This window comes from Aythya fuligula, chromosome 3, assembly GCF_009819795.1.
Source record: "Aythya fuligula isolate bAytFul2 chromosome 3, bAytFul2.pri, whole genome shotgun sequence".
Lineage (NCBI taxonomy): Eukaryota > Metazoa > Chordata > Aves > Anseriformes > Anatidae > Aythya > Aythya fuligula.
This window is the reverse complement of record NC_045561.1, coordinates 97,831,530-97,858,532: the sequence shown is the minus strand read 5'-3', so window position 1 is coordinate 97,858,532 and position 27,003 is coordinate 97,831,530. Positions and strand designations below refer to the sequence as shown.

General features: G+C 40.8%; 1 protein-coding gene across 5 annotated transcripts in view; it reads left to right on the top strand.

Moving 5' to 3' along the window:
• The window catches only part of DLGAP2 (DLG associated protein 2), a 474,554-nt gene that overhangs the window by 67,399 nt on the left and 380,152 nt on the right, over window positions 1-27,003 (top strand). For all 5 annotated transcript variants that reach the window (XM_032184999.1, XM_032184995.1, XM_032184994.1 and 2 more), the window contains one exon: window positions 14,058-14,112. In XM_032184999.1, the coding sequence (XP_032040890.1) occupies window positions 14,058-14,112 (55 nt within the window). The remainder of the gene's footprint in view (window positions 1-14,057; window positions 14,113-27,003) is intronic.

Below are 27,003 nucleotides of genomic sequence, written 5' to 3'. Positions count from 1 at the left end.
GCTGCTCTTCCCATTTGTATTCTCAAAACCCAGCTGCACACATTATGCACTCCTTCCTCAAAAACCCACGCCAGAAGAAAATCTGTTCAACTGGAATTGAAATAACTATACCCTGCTATCTGAGACCTATCTTTGCTTTATCTCACTTTCAGCAAAATCTCCCCAGATGAATGGGTCTTGCAATAACCTGTCATATTGTTCAATATTGAATGAAACATGGGTAATAATGATAAATTTTGTTTTTAAAGAGAAAGCTATTATTTCCATAAGAATGCTTGCTTGTTGGGGAAGGAGGTATGGGCAGTCACTTCGTGTTTTGAAATCTATATCCCCTTGTGCCATCAAACATTGCTAAGGGCATGAAGCGAGGCTCAGGCATCCTTCTCTGTTTGCTCTCTTTGCATGAAAGACTTGTGTAACCTAAATCTATGAAATAAGTATTCCTAAAAATAACCCTTCTTTCTCTGTTTTTCTGCCGTCACTTGCAGTTGTCCATCAGGAGTGAAATGCCCCAGTTCTGTGTATGCATGAATTCTGTAGTGTGCTGCTACCTCGGTATGCTGGGCCAAAAGATGATAGAATGGGAATCGATAAACTATGCCTGTGTTGCAGTTTTCAGGCCATCTTTCACCTGGCCAGAGGAGACAGCTAGATAAAATTGCAGACACCTGATTCATCTCTGCTATTGTCCCATTGAGGAAAGAGAGTGCTCCAAAGTGACAGAAGTATAAAAGTCACCTTTGAAGTACAATACCACATAATTTTAACAGGTCTACTCTGGTCCTAATACAATGGGGACTTCAATTTTCCCACTGTGTATAGATGGAAATATGTATAGGTGACTTCTATTTCTTAGCTATAAATAAACTTGAAATTAGATACAGCAAATACATTCTGAAAGCAACCATATGTCAAAGTTATACCAGTAATAAATTATAAACTCTTAGGGGACTTCCTTGCTAGTTCAAGTCATGACCCACCACTCACTTCTGATTCATGAGTTGTTACTCGATTCACAGTGAGAAAGGTCTCTGAAATCAGTACCATAAATGCAGGTAAACAGTTAGGATTTTGTGTGTGTGTGTATGTGTTAACTTTTGTACTTAAAACAACTTTGCTCATCTTACTCGTAACTTCTGAATTGAATTTCCTTGTATGTATGTGACTCCTACACAGCAGAATAAAGCAGGCCATTGGGAGAGTTTTGTTGCCAAGACCTGGTACAAAACTATAAACTTTCATTTTTAATGAAGATTACTTTCCTTGTAACAAAGATGCAGGGGAGGACTTTTACTCTGTTTTATGTGTTTAATGGATGAGCTTCTCCAGTGCAAATACAGGTATCAAAATCTTTAGGATCCCTGTGCTTCACATGTCAATCTTAAACAGAGTTCTGGAACAGCGAGGAGGAATAACACTCAGGGCTCACCGGCATTTGTCATGTATATATTATTATTGTGTAAGTAATATGTGCATTAGAATCTCATAAGTTATTGAAGATGTGAATTAAAGAGACTTTTTGTAACAAGCCACAGCATAAAGGCATTCCACAACACTGTCCCAGACAAAAACCTGAGGGACCAAGTTCCGGCTGGCTTTGTGGTGTGTGGGTGAGATGAAAGCCAGCCGAGCATCTCAGCTTTCTTCTAACAAAACCTGAGGGGACCAAGACGTGACTGGCTTTGTTCAGCCGTGTGTGGGCGAGGTGGAAGTGGAAAGATCATCTCACATCTCCTCTGGCAAAACCTTTCGGGTTACTTTGAGGTACTGCCAGGTCCAGCCCTCTCCTCATTTGCAAGGAGCTTCCACATTCTCCAGCACTGATTTTGGGGTGTTCCTGAGTTGGGAAGGCTTTTTTTTCCCCTCTGTGTGCTTCTGTCACAGGCTGCTGCAGCCACAGCACTATCCATGTCTGTCTGACAGCAATTCAGCTCCAAGGCCTGTGAGCAGAACAGGTTGGCATTTAGGACCCAAGGTGACTCATGATGAGCACTGTGACTTCTGCTCAGGAGAAATGACTGAGGAGACCAGAAATCTCTGTCGCAGGGACTCTGGCACATGTCTCTGCAGAGTATGTGCATTCCCATGTGTGTGCTGACAGCCCGTCAGCCGACTTTAGTGCAGGAGAAGCACGAGGGAGTAGCCAGGGCCTCTCTGCTAAAGGGTATACAATTCTCCAGGCTGACATCATTTACTGTGGAGTCCTGTGGCCTTGCTCTGTGCTTGCTTTTATCTGCACAGACCATGCTGGGGAAGCTCACAGAACCACAATGCCAGGAATAGCGGCTGGGCAGGCTTTTCCCCTGGAGGACCGCTTTCTCTCACACAACATCATCGCTTATCTGTACCACTGTAGTACCGTAATCTCCAACTAGGAGACCTCACAGTCTAGGCATTGCAAGAGACTCACATACTTCATAGCTAAATAGATTAACAGGGAAGGAAAAGGGATTACTATTAGCATTTTTTGCATTTTAATGAATGAAAATGAAGTTGCTTTATCTGACCAAAAATATATCTGCAAGTGCTACATTTTTTTTTATTATTATTATTTTCTCTAAACACAGTCAGATGCTTAAAGATAAATACATCATAATAACTCAGTCAAATATTTCTTTAGATAAGTGACTTCTGCCAAATCACTCTCCACATTTTACTCTTAAATTAATTAAACAATTACAGCCCTGGGGTGACTACTTTGTAACTTTGGAGGGAATAGCTGTCGTTAGTTAGCTGGCTTCTAAAGCTGCTATGCTTCTGTATGGCTTTTGGGTTTTGGGTTTTGCATGTAGATGTGAATGTGCTCATTATTCAAATTTAAGATTCATTAGTAGAAATAGAAATTGTATTCGTCTATTATACATAAATTTGGGAGACGATGGAGAACTGTTGCCTTTTAATGTATATCGTACTGTGATTTTTGACTCCATTAGCACATTAAATCTAGTATATTTCAACTGTGGAATAAATTTGGGTCGGAGGAGACTTCTAGAGGTTATCTAGTCTCACCGTCTGGTCAATGCAGGACAACTTTGAAAGTTAGAGCAGGTTTCTCAAGACTTTATCTATTTCAGTTTTGAAAATCTTCAAGGATGGAGATTCCACAGCCTCTCTGTGATTTTCTTTTTTTCTTTTTTTTTTTTTTTTTTTTCTGTCCAGACAATTTCCTTTGCTGTAACTTGAAAACAGTGCCTTGCGTCCCTTCACTGTGCACCTACGAGGACAGTCAGGTTCTGTCTTCTCCATAATGCTTTCAGTGCAATTAGATCCCTCTTCAGCTTTCTCTTGTCTTTCTCAGGATCCCCCCGGTCCCTCAGCATGAGAAGGCCATCACCTTCCAAAGACAGCAGAACAAGGACTCACACTCATCATTGTATCACACCCAGCTCTAGAGGGCTTGCCATATGCAGCTGGCCTAGGTGATCCCTTCCTTGATTCCCCTGGATGCACAGCTCAGGAGTGAGGCCAGGGGATGGGTGAACCTCTGCCATTGCAGCAGCAAACTCTTGAGATGGCTGGTCTGGTCAGCAGTTAAGTGTCACTGATTCTCCAGAAGGGAATATCCAACTGTTATTACCCATTGCTTCCTTTCTGTTACCTGTGGATCAGGCTCATTCTCCTTCCAGCCTTTGGAATGGACACCTGCCGCCATCCACCACTGTTGGGACCTTTGTGGGTCCCTTGACAAGGGCAGTCTGTGGCCCTCTCTTCTTCAGAAGGAGATGACACTTGGGCTCATGGTCCTGCAGAGTATCTGTGGAGGATCATGACCAACCTTTGGAGTATTAGTGGGCTGCTACAGTAATTTCTGACCTGTGAACCAGCTGAGACACACCAGAGAGCAGGATATCCTCCATGTAGGTATTGCCATTAGCTAGGAGATGCTACTGCTGCATACGGTGGTAACAAATGAAAGAAATATTTGTGATTTCTAGTTTACACCAAAACCTGTTTCTCTGATCCAATTGTAAGTGCAAGCGAATTTGTTTACGTCACTTTATATGTAGTGCAATGATTGTTCTTCTGTCAGGTTTTTTAGGAATACATCATTTGAAGGAAAGTTGAAAACATAACCACTTTTGTCCTGAGATTTATCCTCCTCTTCATTTGCTTTTGGAAAAAGAAATTATAGCATCAATTGAAAAGTCTTGGTCTTTTCCTCCCAGCAGTGTTACTGTGTCCATTTGGGGGCATCATCATCTCTCAGATTCAGAGCTCTTTGACATTGCTTGTTTCAGATTTTTGAAGGTCTTAATTTGGACAGCAGTGCAATTATTTTGACACCAAACTGATGTGTTCCCAATGGACCTGTGTTTATCACACTGTATTTAGTCTGAGGCATTGTAAGTAATCTGTAGATTCTCTTTTAAGTGCAGTCAATTACGGTAATTGGACCTAGAGTTCACAAATACATGGGTCACTATAGCAAGGTCTTGGTCTGTCAGCGAGTAGTGTACTCTTCTGAAAAGCAAAAGATGTAAAGGAGGTGTTATTGTTGCTAATGCACTGTTCTCAACGAGTCTAAAAACTGAAGAAGTCAGAAAACAGTAAGTTTACAGGCTCTTGCTACTACCACCAGTTATTTTCCTATATCGTTAAATCATTAAGTATAGTGATACAGAGAAAAGGCAGTTCTAAGTTATTTGATTGGATCACTTCAGAGCAAGATGTGCTGCTAACTTTTGGAACACATGAATATATATTTATTTTTTTCCAGAGACTTGCCTAGTTCTCTGTTTAGTGCATATTACATTTTTATGAGAACTATGTGAAGGGAGCATACTTTAGATGATAACTTTTAAAATATTTCATGTTTATAAGTGCTTGTTAAATGCAGGACAATTCTAATTAGTTCATGATAATGCAAATGAATCTGAAATGTGTCATAGTGATAATAATATTTTCTTTCCTGGGCCGTCAAAAAACGATCAAACCTGTGTTTAGCTTAACTTGCTGTGGCTTTTATTCCTTCAATAAAAGGAATTAAAAAAAGATAGTGTATGGAGCTTTATAACAATACAATATTTCTTCTAGCATTTCTTTCCCTTATTTAGTTTTGATTCAGATGTACAGAATAGATTATGCAGTCAGCAGTGGGTTCCTCACTACTTAAATGTCTGTCACTTTTATTTGAAAATTCTGCTACAGAAACATTGCTTCTGTTGTTGGTATCAATACTTCCTTTAATCATGGAAAGGGTTTTAAGAAAAATCCTTTTTTTTTTTTTTTTGAGATGCAATGCAATCTGAAAAACAAAACAAAACAAAACAAAAACCACCAACATATTAGTATGGATGTTGTAATGTTTTCAGAATAATTCTGAGATATATCTTCCTTAACCCAACATTTCCTTTTATTCAAAATCAAAAGGAGACAATATACATATTTAAATGTGATTTGATATGCCATGATAAATACATTAATACAATATAGAAGTATTTGATATGTGGCAAATATGTTTTTTTTTTTTTTTTTTTAATATAACTTGTCCTTTCAATAAACATGTTTTATTTATGTTCTTGGTATCTAACTGGGAATGGTAGACTAAGGTCCAGGATGGTAAGAGAAGAGAATACTTTCACTCAAAAGAACACAAAGCAGATGAATCATTAGCAACTTCTGTTTTGGCATTAAATTAGCATGAAAGTTCACCAGTGAATATGTGAAATTGGATATTGGACAACAGCAATCTAGTGAAGTCTTGAAGTAACATAATTGGACAAGCCTGGGACATCTCATCAGAATACAATGGAATGAACTGACAAGCCAGCCTTCCTACTCGAGCCGCAGTGGGTGGGAAACATTTTGGCACAGCCTGCCTTTGCAGCAGGGTGCTGCTCATCAGGAGCCATGGTGAAAGGTTGTTTCCTTGGGAGGGCAGAGGAACTGACAGCCAGCAGGGAATGATTGAAAGACATTAAAAAAGCTCCACTGTTTTTCAGCCACACCAGATACACTAAAAATTGAGTCAATATTTTCCATGTCAACAGTGAGCTCTTCCTCTGGATTTGCCATTATCATAGAAACATAGAATATCCTGAGTTGGGAGGGACCCACAAGGATCACTGAGTCCAACTGCTGGCTCCACACAGGACCGCCCCAAAATCAGACCCAATGTCTGAGAGCATTGTCCAAACACTTCTCGAACTCTGGTAGCTCGATGCTGTGACCACTGCCCTGGGGAGCCTGTCCCAGTGCCCGACCACCCTCTGAGTGCAGACCCTTTCCCTAACCCCCAGCCTGACCCTCCCCTGTCCCAGCTCCATGCCGTTCCCTCAGGTCCTGTCTCTGTCCCCAGAGAGCAGAGCTCAGCACCTGTCCCTCTGTTCCCCTAGTGAGAGAGCTGCAGGCTGCCATGAGGCATCTCCTCAGCCTGCTCTGCTCTGGACTGAACAAACCAAGGGACCTCAGCTGCTCCGCTTACATTTTCGCCTCCAGACCCTTTGCCACCCTCATAGCCCTCCCTCAAACACTCCCTAACAGTTTTATGTCCTTCTTATATTGTGGCACCCAAAACTTAGGAATGGGGTTAGCATTGCTCTGGCACCACAGGCGCATGGTTGGGTAAGAGCTGCAAGGGCAGGGCCCTCTGGTCCTGATGCTCTCCTCAAGAGCTAGATGTTTGATGAGTAACTTGGTAGTGTTGCTGATGCCAGTGTGGGTTGTATCCATTAACCACTTCAAGGGGGACTTAAAAAAGAGCCACTGGTAATCTTAGGTTGCCTCTGAGTACTTACATGAGCTGAAATGATACCATTATGCTGGGTTGATACAATCCCTAGATAACCCTTTAAAAGCGTAACAAAATCTAATGATGCTTGTGAGAATGGAATGAAGCGCAGATTCAGCTTCTTGTAGGTTGAACCCACTGCAAACTGTTATAAAGCATTTCCATTTCAGCACCTGGCTACAAGTACCTGACTGGTTTGGAAGAAGAAACAGAGTAATGCTGTAATGATAACCCTTTAGCTTATGGTGGTCCATATCACACAACAGCTTGTGAACAGGAAACCTTGCCTACTTCTCATACCCTGAGGGCAAATACCTTTACAGATTTGTTAGATAATTGGCTGCTTGTTCGTTGACTGCTAGGCCAGGTTGATTGCTGGACTTCATGATCTCGAAGGTCTTCTCCAATCTAAATGATTCTGTGGTTCAACAAAAGGCTGAATCCTGAACACTTCCTTTTTGCTGAATGAGAAGCAGGGAATAGGTTACAGATGAGTAGGACCTTCTCCTTTTAACAGTTCAGACATCTAAAATCCTCAGTCCAAAGTCCAAAAGAGGGAAACTTCGTAATAAAGAGGAAACCCAAATAGATTACGCCTCTGCAGTGACAAGAGACAGCAAAAGACCTTCACGGAAGTGAGAGTGCAGCATTTCAAATGTTTATAAGATCTAGTTGTTACAAACACCATCTCAAAACATCTCTGTAGTAGCTGATAAGGAAATCTTGCCTAAAACATAAGTACCAAAACAAATATAAGGAAAAGCAAATACGGAGATATAATGGATAAGATACTTAGAATGAAAAAAATACAATTCCTTCTGTGCAGTTTGTGTGGATTGTAGGGAAGCAGCAATGCTTAGCATTGAGCAATGCAGATACCAATGCCTAGGGGGTGCCTGCCTTTTTTTAAAAAAAGTGACACAACATTTGAAAGACGAAAAGACAGGAACTCACTGGTTCACACCAAAACATCTAAACTCTATTCTCTCCAGTACAGTACTGCTTCCAAATAAAATGCGAGGGGAACTTTATGAGATTACTCTGCCCAAGGGCCATTTTTTTGTAATCAACAATGCATGAGTAAAGATCAAATTTTGTAATACATTTTCTCAATATTTTTGTAAACCTATATGTATTTGCCCACCATATGTATGACAGATTTTCTTCTGAATATTACCGTAATCTTGCCACTAAAATGTTTCACATGCTAATTATAATAGTCTTGGAGGAGGGAGGTTAAGAGGATAGGGATTTATCTCAGAGGCAGTCCTTGGCAGAGGTTGAACATAAGCACAAGGACCATGTATATATCCAGTGTGGTTGGCATGGCCAAAAGTTGATAATAAAAAGTTGATAACCTTTGAAATCTTTGGGATCACTGGATTTCTAGGATGCAAAAAGCAGAGACAAATATCCCATCACAATCTGGGACTTGAAAATCAAGCCAGGGTTTTTCCCTTCTGGAAACTTATATACCACCCTTTAACTTCTGCCTTGAATTTTACTCTGACTCCAGATTTGGGAGTTCTGTAATTTTGGACCTGGGAAACTGTTTATCTTCATTTAACTTACTTTTCAGCAATATTTTTTAATTTAGTTAACAAATGTGAACAGATGAGAGAAAATAATACAGTTTACTTTCCTATAGCCATTTTAACAGTATAAGTAGAGGAGAAAGCAGTCAGAACATCTTTATCATTCAATACCATTGAGAAGTCTGAACATACTCTTGCAGCAGATCCTTTCAAGTGCGTAGATATTAATTTAACAGAGGCATTTTTCATGGTGGAATTATTTTACTTCATGTTTCAGTTTCTCTGTAAGGTTTTCCTTCCTTCCTTCCTTCCTTCCTTTCTTCCTTCCTTCCTTCCTTCCTTGTCTTATGAGGAGCAGCTGAGGGCACTGGGGTTGCTTAGTCTGGAGAAGAGGAGGCTCAGGGGAGACCTTATTTCTCTCTACAACTATGTGAAAGGAACGTGTGGGGAGCTGGGGGTCGGCCTCTTCTCACAGATAACCAGTGATAGGACTAGAGGGAATGGCCTCAAGTTGCACGAGAGGAGGTTCAGGTTGGAAATGAGGAGACATTTCTTCTCAGAAAGAGCAGTCAGGCATTGGGATGGGTTACCCAGGGAGGTGGTGGAGTCACCATCACTGGGGGTGTTTAAAGAAAGGTTGGACGTGGTGCTTAGGGACATGGTTTAGTGGGTGACATTGGTGGCAGGGGGATGGTTTGACCAGATGATCTTGAAGGTCTTTTCCAACCTTAACGATTCTATAATTCTATGGTTCTTTCTCTTTCCTTTTTGAAACTGTGTTAGGTGTTAGTACTTTCCAAACATAAACAAATTTTGTAAGGATCATTTCTAGTCCTTGTTAAACCACATTAAAAAAAGTATTGCATACTGAACATGCAGAGAACTCAAATGTCTTATTTTTGTGAAATGAAAGAAGCATACATATAAAAATATTATATAAAGATATGTGAATACTCTCTGCTGCTCTGAGAAGCTTTCTGCATACCTATATTGCATTTCTACACCTATAGTTGATCTATATATTATTTTGAACATTAATTATGGCTTATAAATATTTGTATGTATATATGTATATACATACGTGTGTGTATATATATATATACATGCACGCAGCAAGCTGTAATGAAAACAATTATGAACAGGTCCTGACTAATATCCACTGACATCAATTAGAAGTTTTCATTGAATCTGAGGAAGTTTTTGCATTGACACCATGATCTAAGATTGCTCTCTTGCTACACATGATTACGTAATTGTATACTGTGGGACCAGAGCTAATTTGGCTACTGCTAGGGAAGCACCTTGATGATAACGACACGCTACCTGCTGTGTTATTTATTCTATTTCTGTGTCTCTGAGTCCAGTTTGAATTTAGTATTGTGATGCCTTAGCTTCCAGCTGACAGCTTATAAAACAACTGAAGGTTAAATCTTCGGCTTAATGCAACTGATACCTAAAATATTTTAAAAATATTTATTTATTTATTTATTTATTTTTTCCCACAAGGAAAAAGAAGCATGTTCAAAAGCAATCTTCTATTCTTCTGTATATATATATATATATATATATATTTTTTTTTTTTTTTTTCTGCTTGTGAAGCCCTACTGTTGCTCCTATGTTTTGACTTCTTTTGAGTTCTTTATCAGAAACCACTCCAGGTCTGGTTGTGGTTGTGGTTGAGATTGTCACTCAGATTGCACCTGTTCAGGTAAAGTTTCAAGCCACAATAATAACAACAACAACAACATCAACAATAAAATATAGTGTCTATCTATGAAAATAAGGAAAAAATGCTGAGATGTAAAGGCGTTCTAAGAAGTAAGATGGGGATTGCAACATTCAAATGAATGAAAAGCAAGAATCAGGGGAAAGGAGAGACATGTAGAGGGAAAGGTGACAATTTTGCTGAGGAATGCTCATGTCATTTTCCCTAGGGAGGAGAGGAACGCAGTGGGGAGAAGGTGGGAGGAGAGCTGTGTGAAGAGGCTCTTGGGTACCATGGAGATGGGTACAGTGTAAAAATCTGTATACTGTAGATAAGTAAGTGGGAGGTTGATATCAAACTCCTACCAGCCAGAAATGAGCTTTGTACAGGGTAAACATGTTAAGGGGTGGGGAGAAGGCAGCATTGTTTTAGCCTCTTCCATGCTGGTTGCCTACTTGACACTTAAGAGAACAGAGGGAAGGGAAAAGCAAATGTTTTTCAAGCTTGTTTCTTTCAGTGTGACTGTTCTCTTATCTGTATCGTGCCTACCAGGAATGTAAAAAATGTGTTCTAGAGCTTTTCTTTTCCCAATGAAATTGTCTTGCTATTCCAGACCTGCTCTTTTTCCTGTCTCTTCTTTTCATTTCAGCCTTAATTTGATTAACTGGGTGCTCATAATAAATTCATAATGCTTCTCCATGATTTGTGAATGTGGGGAAAAAAATGTGACAGATTCACTAGGAACTAAGTGTTACTTTGTGTCTGAGTAAGACAGGGTGTTTTCAAAATTCAGTCTTTGTGTTACACTGCTTTGAAAGACTGTCTCTGCTCATTTTAGGATTTATTTGTTCTCTGCTTCTAATTTTTATGCTTTCAATGCCTATAAGACTGTGCTGCTATTTATATCCATGGCCATAAGGAAAATGCAATAGTTTCTAAATGTTATGATGCACTTCTAAGAATCACTGGATTTTTTTTTTTTAAAGTTCAAGAAACAGTATAGAATGATGTATAGTTTACTAGTAAAATGTTGTTATTTGTGCTATTGATTCTTCTTAAAATACAGGCTTCCTGCTGTCTCTAAATGTGGGTAAGGCAAGCTGATACTTCGGTTCAAGCCCTACCTACTCTATTCCCTTAAATAGTCCTACTTGAAGCAAGCTGGCTAGTTTTGTGACTACTTCAAGCAAGAAGGATTTCTGCTTAAAGAAGCAATGCTGAAAGGTCTTCTGTATACCAAAAGAGATGAGAAGGGGCAGTATTTAGTTGCATGCAGAAATTTGGAAGTACCAGTTCTCAAACATGCACATGTGTGTACAGCTTTGTCTGTCAGCAGACAGTAAGGACTCTAACACTGAGTGCTTGAGCTTGCAACAACATTTTTTGATAGAGTTTCCTTAAATGGTTATTTTTTACATGCATCCAAAACAACCTTCCCTTACACTGCAGGGGCAAAAGGATGTGAAAGTGCTTCTGAAGCCCTGTGGCTCAGAGGCATGGACCTGGCTTTGGCTCTGAGGGCATTAACTTAAGGACAGTAGGACCTCTTTAAATCAAAAAAAAAAAAAAAAAAAAAAAAAAAGTGAAGTAAAAAGAACAGGCTTAGAAGTAGGTAGCTGTAAGCCTATCACAGAACCACAGAATGGTTGAGGTTGGACAGACCTCTGAAGGCATCTGGTCCAACCCCTGCTCAAGCAGGGCCACCCAGAGCAGGCTGCCCGGGCCCATGTCCAGGTGGCATTTGAAGATCTCTAAGGAGGAGACTCCACAACCTCTCTGGGCAACCTGTGCCAGTGCTCTGTCACCCTCACAGTAAAGAAGTGCCCCCTCATATTAAGACAACTTCCTGTGCTTCAGTTTGTGCCCGTTGCCTCTTGTCCTGTCCCCTGGGCACCACTGAAAAGAGCCTGGCTTTGTCATCTTTGCACCCTCCCTTCAGCTATTTACAAACATTGGTAAGAACCCCCCTGAAACTTAGGTTTTACTTCTGCCCTCAAATTTTCTGGACTTCCAAGAGCGGTGCTGGTGACCGATGTCATGGCTAGGGAAGGGAGCACTGGCCTGGCAGCCTCTAGAAATCTTGGCAGCTACAGCCCTGCACCTCTCAGGGGCAAAAGCACACGTGTGTATGTTTGAAAGGGTGAGCTGAAGGAGTCTGGGAAAAATAAGCTGCTTAGCAAGCCAAAGGTGCTTACAAGAGGTGCTACAATGTGATAAAGCCCCAAATTGTGAGCATAAATTGCGTTTCCAACAAAGCAGTGTCCTCATAATCTGTCGGGGGGATATGCTGAGAAGTTTCTGTGGATCTGCCTTGATTGCCCTGTGCCTAACATCCACCACTTAAACTCAGCTTGCTTTCCCTTTTATCAAAAAGCTTATCTTTAGAATAATGCCAGATTTATTTTTGCAAGAGCTTATATTTAAATGCTTTGTTTTCAGTAGAGTTTAGAGGAGCTGGGGGGGAGATTTCTTCTCACTGTAGCTTTGTGTCCAAGACAGCTTTCTGCCCTCAGACTGGCTCTTCAAGTTAAAATGCCAATAAAAGCACAATTTCGCAGTGGCACTGCCTCTGCATGTGTGTGTTCAGGAGGAAGCATTGTGCAGCAAGTTTCTTAAGACTTTAATTTGTTGTGCTGGAGGACAGAGGAGCTGAAGTGTTGGTCCCCCAGGGGTTATCAGCATGTGTATTGGACAAGGCTGCAGGGAGGGACGAGGCCCTGTGGTGTTGCTGCAGGGCACTGCGTGTCCAATTCCCTCATCCCTACCTTGGCCAAACTGCAACAGCAGCCTGTGATAAAAGGTCCCTAGGCCCTAAAGTATTTTCTGTCACGAATTTTCAGGTTGGATATTAGGAAGAACTTCTTTGCTGAAAAGGTTGTTAGGCATTGGAATGGGCTGCCCAGGGAAGTGGTTGAGTCACCACCCCTGGAGGTCTTGAAAAGACATTTAGATGTAGAGCTTAGTGATATGGTTTAGTGAAGGACTGGTTAGTGTTAGGTCAGAAGTTGGACTAGGTGATCTTGAGGTCTCTTCCAACTTAGAAATTTTGTGATTCCGTGACTCTAAAACTTAACGCAAGCTGTGGTGTTGCCTAGGGTGTTCTCAGTGGTTAGAAGGCCAGAAGACCGGCATTTCCACACAGTGATTAGACAGGATGCTGGTCTCCTGTTCGTAGACGATTTTTTTTTTTTTTTTTTTGAGCCTTTCAGACTTTAAAGGACACCTGTTGACCCCCAAGGGACAATTTATAGAGGGCGTCTCAGAGCATGGCTTTTAATTGGCTTTTTCTCTGAAACAGTAAAGGAAGAGCTGTTAAACTTTAAGCTGCAGTTTTACAGATGCTGATAGTGTTGTAGACAGTGTTAATTATAGATGTAAAAGTCAGACTAAAATAGGTCTTGGGTGCTTCTAGTTTGCTGCTGGAAGGAGCACCAAAACTGCACCAAAACAGGTGACTTCAGTGTATAAACCTGTGAAGAAATGTAGGTCCCTGCCCAGAAGAAAGGGCCAGTGGTAGTGGGAAACTTCTGCAGCATTTCTCAGTGGCTGCCAGGGGCAATCAGCACAGTGGATGTGGTGAACCGCAAGCATAGGACCTCATCTGTCCCTGTTCCCTTGAGTTTCTTGCTCAAGCTTTTGTGGTTTTGTGTTAGCTACTGGAAATGGGCATCTGAGAAAGGAAGTGCTGTGATCTGGAGTCTGATCTTCCATGATTTATGAAAAGCCGAACCTCATAGCCCAAGGGCTAAACATGCAAAATAAGGAATAGCAGCAGCATTGACCGATAACCTGCTATCTTTCTAAGCTGAACACATTTAATTGTGTTTATATCATTTATTCAACTTTTCAATATCATAGTCTGCAGGAGGGGGTGACACTACGGGCAATACTAAGAAACCAGCCTTGTACCATTCTTCTCAGCATGTGGTTCCTAACGAGTAAGGTTCAAATTTGCACAGTACAACAGTTAATTTGCATCCAGAATGAAAGCACAAAGCTTGATCAGATATGCACTCCGACAATCATCAGCTCTTCATGTGATGTTGAAAATACGTGTATGTTAATGTCTGCTTCTTTGTTTCCACAGGTTCTGCCTGGCATACTGCAGAAGCATTGCTGTATTTTGCCTGACAGGAACACAGGTAAACTTTTCTCTTAGTGAGTTAATATTGGATTATGAAAATACAAACACAAATTGGATTATACGGAGAAGTCCTGTTTGCTACTTAGAGTCACTGGAGTCTGTTCTAGTTAGTGATGGTGAGGGTACTTAGCTTGTTTAAATCATCTGATTTTATATGAAGATTTTGTGTTTTCTGTTAGCTTTCTGGAGCTGTTGCTTTTGTAGGGATTGCTATCAGGTCTTGCTTATAAAGGTACTTGTATGAATTTCTGAAGTGTCTCTTGTTAATTATAAAGTTACAGTTCTGGAGAGAAAAGAGAAAGAGTCTGAAATATGGTCCTCTTGATTCACAGAAGTGTGAAAGTCTTGTGTTAGTTCTGACTGCAGATAAATGCTTGCTTTGTGCTTATTTTTTAGGTACTAAGGGGTTAGAATATGACACAGGGTGTATCATTAATGATGCCTTGCTATTGTGCAGGAGACTTAAATAATAAGTTTGTGACCAGAACAAATGAATTGATGAGAACAATAGCATGGACAAGAAGAAAACGATTAAGTAATTTTACATTCTTTTATTACAGGGAAAACAATTTCTTCTAAAATAAGCTTTAAAATCATTTTTAGAATGTTATAAGTTGGGTGAAACTGACAGAATATGGATGGAATTGTGAGTTTGATTTAACAGACTAATTTCAGAGAGGCAGAAGAAAAAACACAGCTTGTTTTCAGTACCTGTTTAATAGAATATATGTGAATGCTTGCAGCTCTTAAGACTTCTTCCCTTTCCCCCCCCTTCCAGTAGTGACAATTAAAACAAACCAGTTTGTTCCTTGGCTTGCTGTTACTTGTATTTCAGGTGCAGTTTGCACTGAGCGTAATTGCATAGAGAACTTGACGACTGTGTTGAACTGTAGTGCGACTCGTGATTACCTGCAGCTCCTCAAAGAAAAGTTAAAATCTCATTTCCATTTTCATCTGTGAACATGGGAGGAGTACATTATAGTAAGACAGTTAATAATACACCTCTTCTGGAAAGAATTTGAAAGTTTGTAATTAGTGAACAGATTGCAGACAGACTTTGCCTTTGTATTTATTTCCTGGTTTCCTGAAAACTTTGCCAAGGAAACACTGTATAATGACCAAAGCCTGTTTTGTGTACTCTTGTGTTGATTATCTTTTTAAATTTTATCTGTAGTAGAAAGATTTGATCCAGGTTCTATTGATGACTAAACTCTTCTTGACTTGTACAGAAGTGCATCAAGTAGGTATCAAAGCCAGTTTGATGGCCTGGTGTTGGGCACTGAGAATCTTACCATTTGGCTAAACAGGGTGAAATATGCCTTCATAATCAATATCAAGAAAGCTGTTTATATAAAATACCAAGTACCTACTAAATCCCAGTCACTTTCGGAAGTGCTTTCATTTGTGCATGAGAGAAGCTTGCTGGTAAAATTTTGTTTTGAAGATTTTTGACCTAGGCTCTTTGAAGAAGAATCCCATTAGTTTCTGGCATGTAAAAACTTCTGTACAACTCAAGCACACTTAGGTATGAAAATAGTTGTCATTTCTACTGCTTCTATGTGACTGCTACGAGTATTTTTATGCCTACCTACTGTGTAGTTGGGAGTTGCCAGCAGGTGCAAAGTAGATAATGTCTGTGTTCCGTTTTCCCTGTTTCCCTCATTTATGGTGTTTAAATCCTTGGCAGAAAGGAGTAGAAGAAGAGTTCAGAGAGGATGTGTGTGTGGGGAGGGGATTCAGTTCCTTACTGGAGGAGAGGAATGACTGAATTTCTAGCAGATTGCAGGTGCAGTTGTAGGATCCCAACACAAAAGAGGTTAAACAGAAGCGAGAAGATTGCCAGTGTGTTGTCTGAGCAGCAGGCCCTCTTGCCAGGATTTTATGGGGGTACATTTTGTCAGCCTGTTTTCAACCTGGGGAGCTGTACTCTCCGGGAGCTCTTACAGATGGAGCTGTGGCCTTTGCAGGGGAGCTTGCCTTCTGCAGCCCTGAAAAGAAGAGCAGTTTGCATGTCCTTCCATTCACATTTTCTCATGTAACCTAGAGTGAATAATTAAGGCTGTCTGTCCTTTCTTTGCTCCTTCCTATCTTCTGTGTGTCTGTTTGATGGAGGCAGCTTGGAACTACTTTGCGGTAGGGGATTTACATTGCTGGGAGGCTGAGTTTGGTTGGTGGAGTTGATTAGAGATATGTGAGCCATTTTCCTGTTTGGTTGTGTCAGAATCCATGAGTCCACACTAAGAAGAAGGCATTTATTAAATTTCTGTGAATTTGGAACCTGCTATCTGAATTCAGATGTGTACATTGTATATAATCTTGGCCAGTTCAGTTCTCATTAAGTGAGTCTGAAGAAACAGCCGGATTGCAAGCTTCAGATCGTTGTGTTCAGTTGCTGGTGTTTGGAGGAATTTAGGAATGTGCAGCGCTGGGTGTTCCTAATGAAAAGGAGAGAAAGAGATGGATGGGGGGATGGGAGAAGAAAGAGAAGAAGAAGCATAAAACAAGACCTCCAAAACCACTGGGGAAGAGCACAGATGTGGGGAGGAGGATGGGTGAAAGGCAGAAGCAGTATTAGTTTCCCCACTTGTTTATATCTATTTAGGAGTTCAGGAGTGGCCAGTTTAGGAGTCTTCAGCTACAGGTTGAAGAGTGCTCCTCTGACCAACCTCTTTCACAGTCTTCGCACAAGAGCTGCTGGGGATCTGCATCCCCAAGAGAGAAACGAGCCCTGGAGAATGGTGAGGCCAGTGCTGCCAGGCCATCCCATCCCCTCACCTGGCTGCCCTCCAAGCCTTGTCCATCCTGGAGTCTCAGGGAATACGTGTAACAAGTCTTTGAATTAGTACGGCCCTGGATCGCCTGTGCCCTGGAAAACTGCGAGTCCCACTGACTCTTCCTTCACCATGTAAAAGGTTGAAGTGCCACCACGGACTCTCTTGGTGTCAATATTCTGTATCTGTAAACCAGAGAACAGAGATATGTATGGGAAGAAACGACACAGGGGCAGAGATAACCTTCCCCATCTACCTCAAACTTTTATTTTCAGTGCTTATAACTTGGCTATGAAAACATTTAAGGCAGAACCTTTCAAAAAGGAGGATAGAAAGTAATTCAGCTGCTATCTAGCAATGCAGTTTTGGAAGACATATTTAATGAGATTAGTTGCTTCAAAGGTGGAAGAAGGTTTTATTTTTTAAACAAATAAAGCAGTTACAAGATCTCTGTCTGAGCTGAGTGCTTGCATTAAGCTTTTCTAATAGATGATGATGTTTCATTTCTGAAGTGTTAATTTATTTGTGGCTTTCTTTTAATCACAAGTATATTTTCATTACTAAATTAACAAATTCATATGGCACATATTGGCATAACGTATGTTCATTACCATGTTAGCTAGTATCCAGAACCTGTATTTGCCACATAACCCATGCCTCAAGAGGCAAAAGATCCCAGATCAGACTCCTTTATTCTGTACTTCCTTCTTGTTTGCCATAAGCACAACGAACAACTTCACTGATGCCCATTCCTGGTTTCTTTCCATCTCCCTTAAGTTAACCAGCCAGCAGCAACTGCGGTGCATTAGCAGGTATAAAGGTAATTGGGAGAAAAGCAGTTACATGCTCTGTACAGGTGTTACTAACAAGTTCATAAGGGGAAACAGTGTGAAGGTACTAATGACCTGGCGGGGAGCAGCTTCCTTATTTTCTCAAGTTATATTCCTCTCTCTTTCAAGCTGCAGCTGGAAGAAATAAGCCACCCCTATTGATGTATGTCCACCACCCTTGGTGCGTGCATGCATCCAGTGCAGCCAGCCATAATTCCCTTTACAAACATTTCCAGGAATGATCCATCCTCAGCCTGCTGGAACTCTTCAGCCAAGTCAGAAGTCCCTCTTGTTGCTGTTTGAGCACTTCTGTAAATCTTAAACAGATGCCAGGGCTGTCATTTCCCTTCTCCCCTTAGCAAGGTTTGCAGTTATGATGGTTGGGAGAGCTGTTTGTACAGTATGATCAGTGTGTTTGGTTTCTACCCTTGAAATGAAGGTAGCCTTTAAGTACAGAATATCTTGTCATTCCTTACAAAATAAATAAATAAATAAATGAGAGGTAGAAATGCAGCTTTGAAAAAGAGAAGTCAGTATTCAGTGATGTGGATTACTTCTTAAATTATTATTATTTTTTAATTGTTTTATTTCTAGTCTTGCTTGAAGTAGAGCTCTTAGGCAGTGCATATGGGTTGTTTAGCTATAGATACTTTCACGCAAAGAAAAAGAGGAAATTTATGTGAAAGCTTATGCTTTTGTGTATGCTATGTTTAATCAGGCTCAGTCTAGATCAGTGAAATATTTGGAGTTTGATTTTTGCCTATGCCAGGGCTCCCAGCATTCTGATCTGGCCCTGTAAGTGATCCTCAAGGCGAATACAAATATACCTGGTATAGCAAAAAGGGACTTATCAGTGGGACTCATTAACAGAGTGTGCTCTGTGCAATTTTTGTCATTGCTGCAGCTGTTAAATGGATATTCTTGCACCGCAGAGATGCTGATGGGTATACGCTGTGTCTGCCATGGTTGTGCTCTTGAAGCACAGTTATTAGTTTCCTGTGATGCAAGAAAATTGCACAAGCAGCTTCTGTACTATCCTTTTCCGTCATAGCTGTGAGTTTGATATGTGGTGGACTGCTAAATTTGGGCTCATTTTTTCTGCTGAAGATCTCAGAGGAAGTAATGAATCAATAGTCACTAACAGTTTCTCGTGTTGATTTGTTCTCTGGTGCTTTAAGCTCACATTTCCTCTCCGATGGCAAAGGAGAACGGAGGTAAAATAAAGCACAGCCACACCTATCAGGATGACTTGATTCTGATAAATAGCTCTGTTAAACTTTAAATAACACTCTTCAAAAAAAGAGAAAAGAAAGATTTATGCTGTCTCAAGTTTCTTCATCATCCATTTTCAGGTCAGTTCTTGTGTGCCGATACTGCACTTGCCTAAGACATTACCTCCTTCGTTATGATCGTTCTGTTTTGTCCATTATATTGGCTGAAATTGCATTGACACAAAGTGGGACCAGTGTTCTGTTCTCTACAAAGAATGAATAATATCTGTTTGAGAAAGTGGTAATTGCTTTAGATACAAAAGCAGGAGTTTAATAATAACCAATCTCTTGTTTGGGTAAAGCATAGCCCAAGACAGTAATGTTTCATCCTTCTTTTGTTTGCTTTTCTTCCTGTTGCTTGAAGAGCAAATATTGAACCGGCGAAAAATCTAAGATGGTATTAAAAAGAATTCCTCTATGAAACTTTACTAAAGTGAGTAAAGAAGTTAACATTGCCTTTTTTTTTTCCTTTTTTATTTTTTTTTCTCCTTAATATGTACAATTGGGTTGCCCTAGTAGCTTTTATAATACAAGGAATGTGAAGTGGTGCTCAGAACCTATGTGCTTTATAGCTAGCAAATACATTACTAGCTTCTATTTTTGTTTGTTTGTTTGTTTTTCCCATATATACATTAGTTAAACTGGAATGGATGTTTGTAAGAAGAGCCATCCGTATGACTGGACTCAAAACGCACGTGTATGGACTGGGCAGCAGCCAGTTTGATTTCACAGAAGGAATTACAGGACAGTGTCTGGAAGTCAAAGCTCTGTTACAAAAAATAAGTTATCCTTTTTGTTAGTATATCATCCTCTATCTGAACGTTTCAGGGTGCTTAATTAATTGTGATGGATTCTTGCCTGGTGCAGCTGAGATAAAGAAATTTTATCCTTACATTTTACAGAAGATGAAGTCAGATTATCAGCTGTTGCAATGCAAGAATATTCACTAGGGTTACGTGTAATCCTGCTTAGAAGTCCTTTGCCTGACTCAAGGCTGTCCTTTTCCTTTCAAAACGTAGCTATAGATTTTTAGGCAGCTCCTGCAGGCTTCACCTGCTGCCTGCTTGCTGAGTTCAACACGAGCACTCTCATTCAGATGTTCAGCTGCAGGCTGCCTGCTGGTACTTTCCAGCCCTGTTTCCATGGAAATGAGAATTAGAGGGGTGAAAATAAAGCAAGAGTAAGTATTTTCTTAATCTTCTGCTTAATCCGGAAGTTCTCATACCTTGCTATCAAGGTTGTTTTGCTTTCAGTTGACCAGTCGTGTGATGCTAACCTTTGCAAAATACAAATAAATAAATTCCTCTCATTTAGACCTGTTATGAGCAATTCCAGTTACCATAACTCGGTAGAGGTGTACGGGGTCACTAGTAAAGGATAAAGAAGGGAGAACTGAACTGGACTGTGCAAGCAAAAACAGATGAAAGGGTGTGAAGTGATATCCAGTGGCAGGGGTGATAAGCTGTGACAGAAGTTCTTGTCAAATGTAACTCACATTGTGAAAAATGTTGACAGCAATTAATTGGAGAATGAACCTGAGGGAGGAAATCATCCTGGCCAGAGAAGATCTAATTTAAATGCTCCAGTCTGAGTGTGAAACAAAGAATATCCTCAGATGCATTTGGAGCATAATTTGGACTCCTCATTTCTCCCTAGAGATTCTTGCTCTCCAGCCCCTTTTCCCCTGCATTACTGACCTGACCTGACCAGCAGAGTCAGAGCTGTGCGGAGGTGTGTATCGTGGGGTGAGCCTCCTAGTTATTGCAAACAACTCATTCTTATGTTCACTCTTCTGCCCTTTTCTCGCTGGCTGAACCTCAGCCTATGTTTAATGTTAGCCTTTCCTTGGGGAAGAGGAGGTCTGGGCTCTCTGGACTGTTTTCCTTACTCTGCCTGCAGTGATCAACGAAGCTAGCAGGGAGGCAGGAATGGGAGGGACCCAGCCTCTAGTGTGCCCAGGGAGGATCAGTTATACCCACATCTTTCCTGACAGATGTCTGCTAGCCTTTCCAGGCCTTGTTTTCAGGTTACTTGACCTTGCCACTGAAGACTTTTCCTTGTTCATAACCCACATCTTCCTTGCTGCAACTTGGGCTTGTTAACTCATCTGGACAATAGGTACTTTCTGTTCCCCAGCTCCTTGTAGATATCCTGTCTGAAGGCCTTATTTGGTCTTCCCTCTCTTTATTTTTTAACACCTAGGCTAAAAAAATCCACTTTCCCCCCTCTTCCATTCTTCCATGTATATTACACTAGCATACATCTAAAACTGTTTTTTTTTTTTTTTTTCCTAATGAGCCTTTTTTATTCCCACCTGGATTTGTTTAGAAAAGAGTGCAGAGTGTAACCGTTCTCTAAATGTGACGTGATAGCTGATTAGCTAATGTCTAATGTTCCATTTTTGCACTGCATAAACTTTTGTATACTTTTGTCTGTGTCCTTTCTTCTTCCAGATGACTTGACTTGGCTGAACATGTTAACACTGGCTAAAGTCTTGGAAAAAGATGGACTTTTTTTTTTTTTTTTTTTTTCTTCTGGAAAGATGATCTGATGGTAGGAATGAATGAAATTCAAATAGTTAAATATCAGGTGGTTTGGGTAAAGATACTGAACTTTTTTATTTTAATATCCCTGAGGGGGTGAGGTTTCATTTCTAGATTTCCTGTTTCTGTTTCTGCAAGCTGAATACAAGCCTGTTACCTGAACTTTGGTCTTCAGTCAGTGTTTCACTCTAGCTTTTCTAATACCTACAGATCAGCAGCACAGGGAGCACGGCTGTAAGGGACCAGGGTGTTGGTTCCACTTCTTGCAATGATTCAGTGTGTGGATGAGGAACAACTGGCAAGAGCTGAAGATCAGATAGTTTGCAGTGATGTCAAGGGGGACACTCAGAGCAGGTTGCCCAAGACCATGCATCTCCAGGCATCTCTCAAAGATCTCCAAAGAGAGAGACCCCACAGCCTCTCTGGGAAACCTGTGCCAGTGCTCCAGTATTCAGGAATCTTGACTACTTCAATGTCTTCAATACTTCCAGCAGTAGAGCTAATTAATATTTGTTGTTGCACATACGATAATTGGACAGGTCAGGAGATTCTGGATATGTGTGAGGATAAAATTGTTTAAGACCCTAGCTGGCCCGGATCTCTGTGCCATTTGGATTATGAAGCCAAAACCAAGATATTAACACAGTGCTCTACTGCTTCAGCCTTTTCATAGTACCCTAGCTGGCTAGAAGTCCTTTTTGGTGTTCAGCATCCTTCACTGTGCCCAGTCTGTCCCTCCTTTCTGATGTTTTTTTCCCTCTCATTACCATTATTGGAAGTCATGATTGTGTTTCACCCCAAACTACGTAGTCCTCAAACCAAAACTGAGCAAGCTGATGTTTGGACGTCACATTACATGTCCCGAGATCAATACAACATCCTCCCCTGAAAGGCAAGGCTGACTAGCCCTGGTGCTCTGAGGACTAAATATAACCCATGAGCTGTAAAATACCACTTTCACAGCAATCTCAGCCTCATGTGCATTGACGAGGATGTGTGTGGGGGAGCAGGGGCTGAAGAAGGGGCTCTAACTTGGTAAAGCGTTCTTCTAGAGGCAGAGATGTGAGTGGGCATATGTGTTTGCCATCTCTTTGTCTAGCATCAGAAGAGCTCTGGTGGCTGAAGGTGTGTAGGAAGGAAATTCTCTTCAGAAAACAGCATCTCTTGCAGGAAAGCTTTCTTGACCTTTATTTCTGAGATGTTTTGTAAAGCATTCCCAATGTGTACAGCTCAGCTACCGAAGGAAGAGATAACAAATGTACATCATAAACTCCATACAGCTCTGATAACCAGTCCTGTTAATAATGTGATGTGGCTGAGCATTGCTAAACAAAGGCAGTGAGTAGAATGGCTGATTTCTATATGCCAGAGGTCAGGATTTTTGTTTTTCAGTGCTTCCATCTATTTGTGAAATGGTTGCCCAGGCAGTATATGAATCACGTGGACTGAGGGGGTGTGTATGTGTCTGTGAGTGTACTATACACAGGCATTCTCTTGCGAAGGAATACAGTTTTGAGGTCCACTGCCAAAATGTGCGGTGTTGCCAACAAAGTGCAGTGTGTGGGTAGAGGTAAAGAGCATGTAATTGAGCAGAGAAATCGAAAGACAGAAATTTCTACTCATACTGTAAGGTAAAATGTGCTTCTAAAGAAGATAAAATCTTAGTACTGTTTTGTAGAACAACCACCAATTAATGGCGAGGAGCACAGGGAATTCATATGGGTCTAGGAGGATTATAGCTGTAATGCAGCCTGAGGAGTCTTGGATTCATTGGTTTCATATGGATGCAATAGGCCACGCTGGGACTTTGTTCCCACTGGTGGATCTGGCTTTGATTATGGGCCAGAAGAAACTGTTCCCTCACCTTTTAAAGGTCTCAGTGCCTACACTGAACTATTTGTGCTCCCTGTTTCATTAGTGTCGTGTCTCACTCCAGCCACTGCGAGGCAACTCGAAAATAAGGACAGATCTCTTGGCTGGTATGCATTAATCATTCACTTGTGCAAAGCATAGAAGTAACAAACACATTTTTATTTGCTGCCAGTTCCTCAACATTATATTATTTCTCTCTCTCTCTCTCTCTTTTTTTTTTTTTTCCCCTTAAATTTCAATTTAACTAGTTTGTTGTCCTAAAAATATATCCTTCTTTGATTTGGGAAGAATCCCAGTTCTGAGAGGAGGAAGTGTAATGGAAACAGCATCGTAAGTGCCCGCTAAACTCTTATCCCAGATTCAGTTCAGTTCTAACATAATCTCCATTTTTGTGGAAGCTCTTTTGAAGAACAGAACATACATATATGTATATATTTAGGGAACATGGGAATAATGGATATTAGCTAAAAGTTTTATTGTAAAAAGGATGTAAATTAGAAAAAATGAGGAACAGAGCTCACATTGCTAACTCCTAAATATATAAATATATATTTCCAGAAATCACGTTTGCTTTGTTTTATCCTTTCCCTACCCCCATTTTTACTAGAAGAATGAGAGAGGATGGGGAATCAGGTTCTGTGTCTGAGATGCTCAGTGTTAGGTAACTTTTATTTTCATAAGAGGCCCAAATGATGCTTGGTTTGCTCTAAGGCATGGTGCTTAATTTGGAGTAGTCTGCCAGATGTTTAGGACTTGCATTTAACTCCCTAAGATTAATAACAGACCTACAAAGCTGTGGCATACAGGCCTCTCCATGACAAAAACAGGGGCTGTGCATTTTCCAGAAAAAGACATCCCACTTCCACTGATGCACTGGTGGAGACTTCTTCCAGACCTACCTTTTTTCTTTCACCTGACTTTATTAATGTACAATTTTTCCTGTCTTCCTTTCTTCTTCTATTAGCTGGGGGGGGAAGGAGTACTAAAACATACATTTTGTTATCAAAACATCTGAGCTGTTCATGCTTTCCATTTAAAGATAACCTACAGTGATATTCTCTATGCTTAAAAGGGTTATTCTATGCTAGAATGGTTTTATTTGTAGTAATGCTGCATGACGTGGTTCTCCTGTCTTTTGGGATACTATAACATAATAGGCACTATAAATAACAGCTGCTAATGTCTACAATCGTGCACAACAGGCAGTAATTTAACCACTTGTCTCCTTTCTGTCATGATGGGAAATATCAAATGTTTCTGCACCAATAAGGCATCTGATCCCCGAAGCTGCTAGTGGTGGTTATTGTAGAAGTACATGACCAGAGGCAGCTCTGTAGTCTCTGCACTTGAGCTTGAAACGTAGCAAATGCTTCCATGCATGTGGTTTAGGTGTCTCAGTGTGACTCTGCCTTGGACAAGACACTCTCCCAAAGTGGCAGTCAAGAGGAGGAATGCTGTTGAACAGGGAGGAAAAGCAGAATAAGAGCCTAAGAACAGCAAAAAGTGACCTGTTAGCTTATCACCCTTGTGGCAAATATCACTGGGACAGGGAAGGGGCAAAGAAGAAGATGACATTTCCTCATAAAGGAAAGCGGTGTTTCAGTACACCTCTGTGAAAGTAATTCTGCAAGACTGGATGCACATTGTCATTTGTAGATGCTATTAATTTTATTGAACTATATTAGTCTGCTAGACCTAGGTAGTTAACTGCTTAAGTGAGGAAATACGAATTTCTAGTTGATTAAGAGGGTGCTGTGAACAAGCAAAGAATAAGGGTGTTATTCGGACGTGGCTTAAAATCAGGGAAGAGGCAATGGGCAAGAGCACAGCCCCGCAGAAACCACGAGAAGCATAACTCACAACAGCGTTCATCTGACAGCAAACCCTGCGGATGAATCATCTGAAGATTTTTAGTGGTATATATAGGAAACCTAAACTTCCCAAAGAATAATGGTGTCATGACAGAAAGCCATGGGGGCATTTACAGACTGTCTTACATTATATAATGGCTTCTTGAGTGTCCTTTGTAAATTGAGGACTGATCCTCTGTACTGTACCATTAACACTTCTTGTGAGCCAGGAGCCTCCATACTGAACATGGGCAGAACAATGCTGGAGGCTTCAGCTGACAGAACTTTAATTCATGAACCACCTTCACAAATATATTTGGAAATGGTGAGTCACAGAAATCAGCCCACAAGGCACAAGAAATTACATCATGGTTAAACTGTAGGTGATTATAAATGTAGGGGGTAAGATATCACATAAGCTTCGGGGAAAGGGAAGCATATTTTGAAAACGCCTCAATACTTTTTGCTCCTGTGCTTGTTTGGAGGGCAATTGGAGGAAGCAACATGAAATTGAAAAGCCTGAAGAGCAGGAACGAGCATGGCGTGGACTCATATTAATGTGTTAAAAGGAGCGATCTTTCTCTTGTTGCCACAAAGACTTAGAAATCCTGCACAGTCCTGAGCACCTCTGCATTAGGACTGGTGATCCGTGTTTCATATACCTGAATATAAATCCTGCTGATGTGTTCTGTGTGCACTAAATATATGCTGTAACGATTCTTTAAAAAAGATCATTAGAATTTGTTGCCCGGTGCTGAAATTTTCGAACTCTCCCAGTCTCTATGGAAACTGTAATAGTAAGAAGACACAATAAACAAATGTGCTGTATTATAAGCCTCCTCTTCGTAGGACATTCATTTTATTAATATCTGTCTGCATTATTCTGGTGGCAGGTATTGTGCATCTGACCATCCAAACAGTAATGTGTCTACTTCCTTTCACCGAAGACTTCTCTGCTACCTTTGAGGGCTTTTGCTTTGGTCTTTAATCATTTTCCTGAACTGTTTGTGGGGTGGTAGGTGCCAGTAGTTAGTGCATTACTGCAGGTAATGCTTGCTTAGCTCATAGAGTAGTGGGTGCTTAATAACATCTAAAGTGCTTCAAAAACAGGAAAATCTTAAAGTGTAGAAGTAAACTTGTTGCTCGCTAATAAAAGAAAAATAAAACTTCCTTTGCAGGAACTTTCCTTCTTTTGAACCTGCTTGTTGTCTTTCAGGGGTGTAGCTGGAAAGGTCTTGCTTTCTAAGAATAACCAGTATGCCTTTCGTGGAAGAAATTGCATCTCATAAAATGGAGTATCATCTTCTGTAGCGATGCTTCGTTGTGGTCCTTGAGGCAGTTTGTGCAGCAGGGAGAGCTGTGTGTGTTCTGGACAGCTAAACACCACAAGGATGGTGAGGAGGATGGCCTCCACCTCTGCTTGGCAGCACTGGGGCATGGAGCATGGAGCATGTCCCCTGCCATGCTGAGGGCCCCATGTGTTGCAGGTGCATGTGCTGAACCGGAGAGTTTGAGCTGAGGAGGCGAATTCTGTACTCACTGTTGATACAATGAACTTCCCGCAGGATTACTGATCTCGCCTTATGTTTTAGGAATGAGTCTTCCCCTGCTGCTGAAAGAGGTAGTCAGATTTTTAAAGATAAAAACTGTGGTGAAGGAATTCAAGTGGCTTAGTGAAATCTATAGTAAGAGTCAGGGTCAGAATGAATAGATACTGCTATATCAAAGAGATGACTTTGCTAGATTCTTTCA